General features: G+C 34.7%; 2 protein-coding genes across 2 annotated transcripts in view; one reads left to right on the top strand and one right to left on the bottom strand.

Annotated features, from left to right (window-relative positions):
• LOC108755894 (voltage-gated potassium channel subunit beta-2) overlaps nucleotides 1–3,242 on the top strand; it is a 15,888-nt gene extending 12,646 nt beyond the window's left edge. The window contains exons 8-9 of the mRNA XM_018499296.1: nucleotides 189–435; nucleotides 1,114–3,242. Of these exons, the coding sequence (XP_018354798.1) occupies nucleotides 189–435; nucleotides 1,114–1,215 (349 nt within the window). The 3' untranslated portion in view covers nucleotides 1,216–3,242. The remainder of the gene's footprint in view (nucleotides 1–188; nucleotides 436–1,113) is intronic.
• Nucleotides 3,243–7,285: 4,043 nt separating this feature from the next.
• Nucleotides 7,286–9,361, bottom strand: part of LOC108755773 (sodium/potassium/calcium exchanger 3-like) — a 9,919-nt gene continuing 7,843 nt past the window's right edge. Inside the window, exons 4-6 of the mRNA XM_018499009.1 lie at nucleotides 8,992–9,156; nucleotides 8,559–8,864; nucleotides 7,286–7,702 (exon numbers count right to left, since the gene is read on the bottom strand). Of these exons, the coding sequence (XP_018354511.1) occupies nucleotides 7,383–7,702; nucleotides 8,559–8,864; nucleotides 8,992–9,156 (791 nt within the window). The 3' untranslated portion in view covers nucleotides 7,286–7,382. The remainder of the gene's footprint in view (nucleotides 7,703–8,558; nucleotides 8,865–8,991; nucleotides 9,157–9,361) is intronic.

The raw sequence follows: 9,361 nt of genomic DNA, 5'->3' as shown, positions 1-9,361 counted from the left end.
TCATCTCTATTATTATTATACAAAAATTTTGATCCGCCGATTACAATATCATAAATTTATTATTATTTATAATAATTGATTAGAAATAATAATTTCTAAATAAAATGCAAGGTTTTTATTCTTATTTGTTTTTATATCAAATAATAATTTTATAAAAAGTATTATGATGATAAAATGCGAATTGTGCACTTGTTTCTGAACGTGTTAACGATAGCTTTTGCAATGCAGGAATACGCGTGGAAAGACAAATCCGCAGATGAGGAGACTCGGAAATATTCGGACAAATTACGGGACGTATGTGCTCTTGCCGAAAGACTGGGGTGTTCTTTCGGACAACTAGCCATCGCGTGGTCTTTAAAGAATGAAAGTGTTCAGTGCCTTCTGCTCGGTGCATCCAATATAGATCAATTGTATGAGAGTCTCCAAAGCTTACAGGTAAACAAGCTATTTGTCTGCTTTCGCGGAAGACTTCTATATATATTTTAGATAATATCGTCTAAGATCAACTGATGAATCGAAAGCAATTTTCTCACTAATGTTAGATATCGTAACATACATAAACCGTTTCGCTTATCGATTTACTGATCTGATTGTTCTGGTTTGTTTTTATAAATGATATAAATAAAAATGCAAATTTAATACTTGATTAATCGCGTTTTTGCCCGTTTTTTAATACATAATACATTATTATATATAACAATTTGATTTATTACATCTGAGAACATTTTATCGAACATGAACTTCTTTGATTTTTATTTATTATATAATAATTTTTAACATTTATTATATAATCTCTGATGGAAAAAATTCTCATATCTCAATATTCTTAAGAATTTTTCATATTTTTAATTTATAAAGATTTCTGAAAAATATTTTAAGCTTCTTCAAATTTTATTCGGAAATTATAGAACGAAAAATCTTAGAACATTTTAGAATTTATACATACATATACATAAAGAATTAAAAAAGACGCTGATTGTAGATTTTCTCAGCATTTTTAAAAAGTTACAAAATTATATCAGTTTCTAATCCGTGTAAAGTATGTGTGATTTAGCGCGGCTAATAAAGAATCGAACTCAATGACAAATAGTAAAAAGAATACGTAATTTTCAGCTTATCCCAAAATTAAACGCGAGCATAATGAGCGAGATCGAGAGGATTCTTGATAACAAACCGTCCCGACCGCCGATGATATCCACTCTGGCACTTAGATGACAATCGATGTGCCCCCACGGCAGCGGTGGGGGTTCTGTGGAAGAGGCGGGCAGTCCAAAGAGCGAGGGCGGCAACAGTCAGGATCAGGAGCAGACCAAGGAAGTAAACAACAAGTTGCCATTCTGTGAGATACAGTGAAGTCACACGCGGACGGTAAACCGTCTCGTTGCTCCACACGCTATTGATACCCAACATCGGGTGGCCAAGGACTGACACGGATGCGACTCGTTTTCGCGTTCTCCGCTTTACATTTGGTCGCGACCCGGTGCGGGTCGAGTGCACATATGACCACGAGTCGACACGACAATATTTACCAATTACGAAGGAACCCATCTCCGGAGACTCGTCGTCTCTCGACGGCAACGAGAACATTCATTCTCACGGGGGTATCCCGAACATCACGCACGATTTGTATCTCTCGTACGTCACACTCGTGGACACTCGTAGATATGTAGGTGATAAACGCGACGTGTATCATCGCGAGAGTCCATCTGTCTCCGTTGACAGAATCGCGTGTTTGCACGCTTTCAAAAGCAATCTCTGGGAACGGTTACATTTGTCCCATCCAGCCGCCGTAAATTTTTCTCTAATCTCCCTCTGTCAGGAGACTCTATCCCGTCGGAGAGATTTTTATTCGCGATTCCAAGTGTTCATTATTCTTAGCGTTAATAATCCCATTTGCTACACTCGTAGGGAGTAACCAGGAATTCAGCAGTGTCACGAGTGTCCACCAGATTACAACGTTCGTTCTGCCATTCATTGGTCGAGTAAAAGCGATTTGCGGACAATTAATTAATTCGGACGGTATAGGACACACACACACACACACACGTCGATTATCATCTAAAAAAAATTTCGTCGTAGGTCATAAGAACTTTATCAAGGATATTATCTAAAACGCGATGCACCTCATCCCATCAACTTCGACGTCCAATATACATATTTCTTTCTACCGATGTCGCGCTTGATTCTTCGAATTTTATCCACCAATTTATCTTCTCTTTCTCCGTTTCTCTTTCTCCATCCTCTCTTCTTTCTAGTTTGTTCAAGGATCGAGAGACGATTGCGTTGTATAAGAAACGCGTGATGCGCAATATGCGCTAATAAAATACATCGCCACGGATTTTTCGCTTTTACAAAGAATACGCGCCTGTTTTCAGAGTATAGGCATTGTACTAAGGGATGAATGCGATTGAAAAATAAATTACATAAAGAGTAATTGCGGAATAATTGAGCTGACGAGTCCAATAATCGAGTCCAGTCGGTAGAACAAGTTGAGACGATTCGAAGAGCTGGAGCGACGCTTTAATTCAAAGTCTGATTCAGTCTCATTAACTCGCCGGACTGATTCTTTAGACGTAATCAATTTCTTAACGGCTACGTTCGAAATATTTTCACTAAATATTCGCATTAACTCGGTCAAACCGAATAAAAATGTAAATTCTATACTAATACACGATAGATTCACCGACGAATCTTTAAAGATCCGGACTGTGTACAAAAGATCTCTTTACTTGAATAGATGACCGTTTCTATCAAGAGAACGTCTGTTTGTTTACCGCACACGATAGCTTTTCGCTTCGCTTTGCCATAAAGTGAGATGCAGCACATTTCAGCAAGTGAAGAAGGTGATTTATCTTGAAAAGAAACGCAAGATTTGTAATATTCGACAATTATATCTTTGTGCGAAGTATCGTTGCCCCTGAGCAATATTCTTTCAATTTATCTTACCGTTCCCTCATGCCAAAGTGACAAAGTCATCAGCAGATGCGATTCGTGCCAATCAAGCATCGTTTCGCCGATCATTCGGAACATTGCTCAAGTGTACGATCGTGAGAAGATTTCTCGCTCCCGTAAAAATGATAATCTGTATATTGATATATGTATATATATATATATAAACATAAAAGAGTATTACACATTTTGGACATGTATATATACTGGAAAAAGTCTTGTACCAGTTGGAATTTGGGTAAATTCAATCAAAGAGGTGCAAATGAGACGCTTATAGTTAAATCCGTCAAACATTCTAGTTGAAATAGTTAAAAATTTAATTGCCATAATCAAAATTCTAATATATATAATCAAAATTTATTTTATTTGTACTTTTTGTTGCTAAAGCCAGAATATTCTTCTCAGAATTTGCGATGAACTTTTTCAATTAGTGCGAGAAAAAGCCTCGACAAAATCTTTTTGCGATATTACGCGTACTCCAACATCTAATTTCATTTGTATCAAAATATTGTCAATCGTGTATTTTTAATTGAGCTCTTTTAAATGAAGCATTCATTTTTACGCGTATGCGAGAATTTTCTTACACATACCGTATCGATGTTATTGACATTCCACTTAATCTTGTCACCTCACTGATAAACGCTAAGTCTCTTGGAAATGTACAATGTTGCATATGCTCACAGAAAAGGAAACAAAAAAAGAGGGATAATGGAAGCTGCCAGTACATACACTTTTATCGCGCCTGATGAAGTTTTTTCAAACCAGACTTTCGTCCGATGCGTGACATAGGTACAGCGAAGTAGGTTCCAGTGTAAATATTTGGGGATGATTAAAAGGAGAGCATGTCACGATATAAATCAAAAAAAATAAAAAAATATCGCGCACCAAGTATTGAACAAATTATAGTATTCGCGTAGTAATATATGCTTACAAACCGACACATTGCGATCTCATCGACAGGAAGGCATCGAACGTTAATTGTTATCGAGTCTCGGCAACATTCGTTGGTTTTTTACATTTCTGAATAGATAAAACTCTTGTTTAGAGGATCCATTTTCAATGATCGTGATATATATAGAGACCATCTTTCTGACCCTTACAAAAATTTAATACTGGCCAATTTAATATTGGCTAATTTAATATTGAAAGACAGTAATTAATTACTTATTATACATTTGTATGGAACGGTTTATTTTATTTGTCAATAATGAACAATGAGCGACTTAAACCTTTCGATTGTTACTGTCATAATCTTGACAATATATCGCGCATTTGCTACAACAACGACACAATTAAAAAAACAATGTTTTCCAGAAAGTGGATTTGAAAGTGGTTTTGAATCATTGAAACTTTGTAATATTAATTTTAAAATTCAATTTTGGTGCAATAACTGATTGTAAAAGATTAAAAATATGTCCTCTTAAAGTGTGTTCTTAAAATTCTTGGAGTCTCCTAAACAAAAGTTTTATATTTGAATTGTCAGTCGCAATGCAAATTACCTATGTACAATGCGTACAAGGATTGCTCGTGTTACCAATGATGAAACTATCGTTGTACGTAGCCTGCGATCGAGAGAAATATTGAGAGCTATCAGGGATAATGAAAACATGGCATTAGTACCTGAAGCGTGCCTGAAAAACGTGCAGAGAGAAAACAGCGAGAGATCGATGACTGCCTATCGGCATCACTATATAAAGTCTTATCTCCACGATGCTAGAAATTGATCCAAGATCTGGACGGAGTAAGATAATTGATCATGTATGCGAATTGTTCAGATGTAATTTATTAATTCTTTCTCAGAGATCTCGTATCGATTTCTATCATTGTGAATACAAAGGTTAAGAATAAAATAATGCGACGATAAGCAAATGAAATGCAATGTTTATCTAATCATAAAAATATGATTTTAATATGCCATCCGCTTTTATAAGGTAAACCTCCGTATTACACTTTACAGCCGCTAAAATCCGTCCTAATATTGCTGATCGGGAAGGATGCATCTACAAAATTATGTTTAATTTGCAATTATTGCTTTGTAATTGTTTCATTTCACTATTACAGTTATATCAGGTGGCTGATAATATTATGATATTGTACTGCAGATCGAATGAATTCAAGTTAAAATCAAAAAATAGGCAGAACAATTTTTTTTTTCCTAACAATTACTTGATAGTTTTATGTACGTGCTCAATTACTTATGATTATTTTAATGCACATCCGTACTTTAACTTTTGCGTGCACTTTCTATATTTGTATTTTTATCGTCACTTTATGTTATATTTATTTCATGTGCATTTTTAATAAAGATTAACATTGCGACGAGATATGTTTGGATTAATGTCAAGATCTCTTGAATGGAAATAATCGCGATAAAAATAGACTTCATGATAATCCAGATAAGACAGAATTAAGATCGAGGCGATACTGCCAAAGACCAGTTTCAATTGTTCGCTTCCTAAGATAAACAAAACTTCTTTCTCATTATGCCTCTCAACAAGGATAATTCTTACCAATTAGATCGATATTTTATCGATTCAATTTTTACGATTTAAATTACTGATTTAATTAGTATTATCCATGTAAATGAAAGAGATGAGTGTGCTAACGGTCAATGTTAATTCGAAAGAACAAGAACGTGATATAAGCGGATCGTATTTCTTACGATTCTTTCGAGAATATCGATTTTTACACACTCTTAACTTTTAACCGTAATGCGAATTTATTCGATAATAGAAGAAACACGCGCAATGTCACCGCGGCCTATTGCGCTCTCTTCAACGCCTACTTTACTTACCGCCTATTTACATGTAAATAGGTACACGTAGATCTCGTTGACCGCCGCATAGGCAAGTCTGTCGTATCTTTATTATTACGATAAGAGAAAGGGAGAGTACAGCGATGCCATAGACAAGCAATATCCGAATCGGCAAAGTAAATAAATAAATAAATAAAATATTTCCGACGCGCAGAGTCCTTTCTAATATACCGAAATGAAATAAAGTCGTCATGATATTTTATCGTCCGACTATTTTCCACGTTTTAAGAGCATGAAGTGACCAGAATGCCTATCCAAGGAGTATCCTGCTGATGCCCATTGCTAAGAGGATATCCTAATGGTCATTGGGCATATCCATCACGGTCACTAGCGACATCCTGGATGACCAAGGGGACCAATGCTGCGATGGGCATCTCGCTATTATCGCTGAGCGCGTCTTCGGTGATCCTAGGGACCATTGTTGTGATAATTGGCGTTTATCCATTGTCACTGTGTGTGTGAGCATGTTACTATCGATGATTCGAAAGCGTTTTAATGAAAGAAGAGAAAGGAAGAAAGTGTGGGAGGGAAAAGAAGATGGTCCAAAATTGTATTTCGTGCTCATAAAATGCGGAAAAAAATTGACATCAAAGAGGAAATGTCATGCCATCCGCTTGTAAATATAAAACGGCTGATTCAGGTCGATTTATACTGTAGTAATATTAAGCTTGGAAATGGGTAATCTTTATATAATTCTCGAGATCTGCATCTCGTTTACAAATTTTTTCAAACGGCAATCCTCTTCAGAGTCATGTATTTTGGCGTGTGAGCATTGCATTTCTTTTTTTATAATAATATTACCGTACACACACACGCACACACACGCACACACACACACACACACACACATTAACAATTCACTTTTTAGCAATAATTGAGCAATATAAAAAAATACGGACTCTTGTTAGATTGCCATTGGTTGGCCCATCTCCAAAAATAGGCATTTTAAATACACTTTTGCGTCTTTTCATGATTTACAGTATTATATATAACATCTAGTGTATAAATTATATATACATATAATAATTTTTATAATAAAAGTTGTAAAAACTTCCTCTCTCAACCAGAATATCAGGACATTAAATTTTTCCTTGTTAGAAACTGACAAATATTGAGTATATGAAAATATTATAACATAACGGTAGCAAATTAATTTTCAAAGTTAAATGCAAAATTTAGTATATAGGGCAATTATTAAAAAATATAAAATAAAAAATGGAATATGAACTTCTTTTATTTTTTTCTTTTTTATCTTTAATAAACTGCTTTTATTATACAAACTGTATATTTACAAGTTATATTTATTTCAATACAAAAAACGATCTTAATCAATAGTTTTATATTGAAAGATTTTATTTTATTTCGTAGAAATAAGATATAAATAAAACGTAAAAATTAAAACAAAGAAAATACTTAAAAAGCAACTTTATAATTAAAAAATTACAAATAATAACCGTAGAAAAGAACGTACTTTCTTATGTTATTAAGAACTTTTGTCGTCCTATTACTTTGGTTTCCTGAACACATTTTAAAAGTTAATAAAAGCAATTTTCACTTAATCATGTCTTTCTCATGAACAGAAAAATATCATCTTATACTGTCACATAAAATGGCAGATTTAAGGAGGACACATAGGTAAGTTCACCGAATAGAAGACGTTTAGTTCGAACGATAATGCAAATACCAAGAATATCACATATAATATCAAGCAAATAATACCTACTTTCTTATTTAAGCGATATTTGCACAATGCGGTGACTAGATAAAAGGCGATTACACACGCAACGATTGAAAGCACACTAAAACGCAGGGCACCCGAAACAATGTCGATGTCTTTCTGGGACATAAGGATCTTGATCATCCACGGTAAACCAAGGCACAGCAGAATATCGAGCGTATTCGCGCCTAATGTATTGCTCATAGCCATGTCTCCGTTACCTGAGAAAAAATAGAAAATCGATCCGGATAATATCTTATCTTACAGATTAATTAAGTCCCCCTAAACACAAAGTAACAGTAACGTCACAATGTATAATAGGTTAGTTCCTACAGTAATGTGACTCAACTATTACGTAAATGCGTATCGTTAGATTACTGAGTTGTCCAGAAAATTCGTACAAATTTTCAAATAAAACATTTTTTTTAGTTAAAAATAATTTTAATCTAATAATATATGCGTTTTGTTCTACAATATTTTTCTATCTTTCAAATAATTTATTGTATAATAATTCCTCTCTCGTAGAAGTCCTGGATTTTTTCTTTATTTACTAGATCCATACAGACTTTCCGAACAAATCAATTTGTATCGTTGAGTGGAAAATTATATAATATTGCTATAATGTTACTGTTGTTTTATGTTTGTGGATACGTTCATTACTTTGACTCAAGCTCCTTCGCATAAAAAAGGAATTATTTGCTTGACACAAGTTTCCTTCAGTTGCATCACGTTAATTGTTGTCACCAGTACAAGTCATTTGGTTTAAGGCAACTTAAAGAAATTATGCGGACAACGATTGCCTGCGCAAATAATTAAAAAATATTGTAAAATATTGCCATAATCTACGTAGGTAGTTTCATAAATGACTTCTTTTTATTTCTTTTTAAATTAAAATTCGACTTATTTTTCAATATCTGTTTTTAAAGAATCACTGACTTATCAAACTACCTACGTATTTTTCAGAGGAAACTGTTGCCATCAACTTGTTCGTAACCGCTGGTGGTAATAAAAAATCCAGTAGGCAAAATCAGAATTGACACCTCAATAACTTGCTAGGGCGTTATACGAACAGCTTACCTTGTCTCGAAAGTATAATGATCGAGACGAGTTCTGGCATATTGCCACCGGCGGATTGGAACGTGATACCCATCACAGAATCCGGGATCCCGATAGTGTCACCGAGGACAGTCGTCATCCACGATGTCAGGTAGGAGGCCATCGCGATCCATATGACGCACATAATGAACGTTACCAAATACCATTTTTTCCATCGTTTATATCTGGTGTCCGGTATGGTAATGAACAATATAAATTTTAATGGCCAAACGAGGCAGAACCATATTTTGTTTAATTTACTGCCAGTAGGCCATACAAATGGGGTGTCTGAAAACGAGCATTCACAAGACATAGCGATTAATAATTTGCTTATCGTAATACATAATATATAATATCCGAATTAAGTCTAATCATTTGGGTTGCGTATAGCAAAAATTATACACGTATATTGTACCTGGTTCCACATACTCCTCTATATTTTCCACATGATTCTGTGCCTCTACGTTAGTAACAGAAGGCTTCCGACTCGCTACGCTTTTTCTGTACTCCACCACGAGTTCTCCGTGAAAATACGGTCTGTAGAGGCCATCAGGCATTGATTCTTCATTGCTTTTAGGCGCTGTCGGATAATAAAATGCAAAATTCCTTCATAAACGGCGTATCTCTCAGAGTCTTAAACAAACACACATGCAATTATACTGAATCACATGTCGATAAGTATCATAAGTATTAGGGTGAAGGATATTGCAGGAAAGTGCAAATTTATAGTTAAATCATTTCACTCAAGTAATCGATAATGGTTCTTTAAAATTACTGATCGTAAC

This window comes from Trachymyrmex septentrionalis, unplaced genomic scaffold, assembly GCF_001594115.1.
Source record: "Trachymyrmex septentrionalis isolate Tsep2-gDNA-1 unplaced genomic scaffold, Tsep1.0 scaffold9, whole genome shotgun sequence".
NCBI lineage: Eukaryota > Metazoa > Arthropoda > Insecta > Hymenoptera > Formicidae > Trachymyrmex > Trachymyrmex septentrionalis.
Note: the sequence above shows the minus strand (reverse complement) of the source record. Positions and strands in the feature narration are given on the sequence as shown.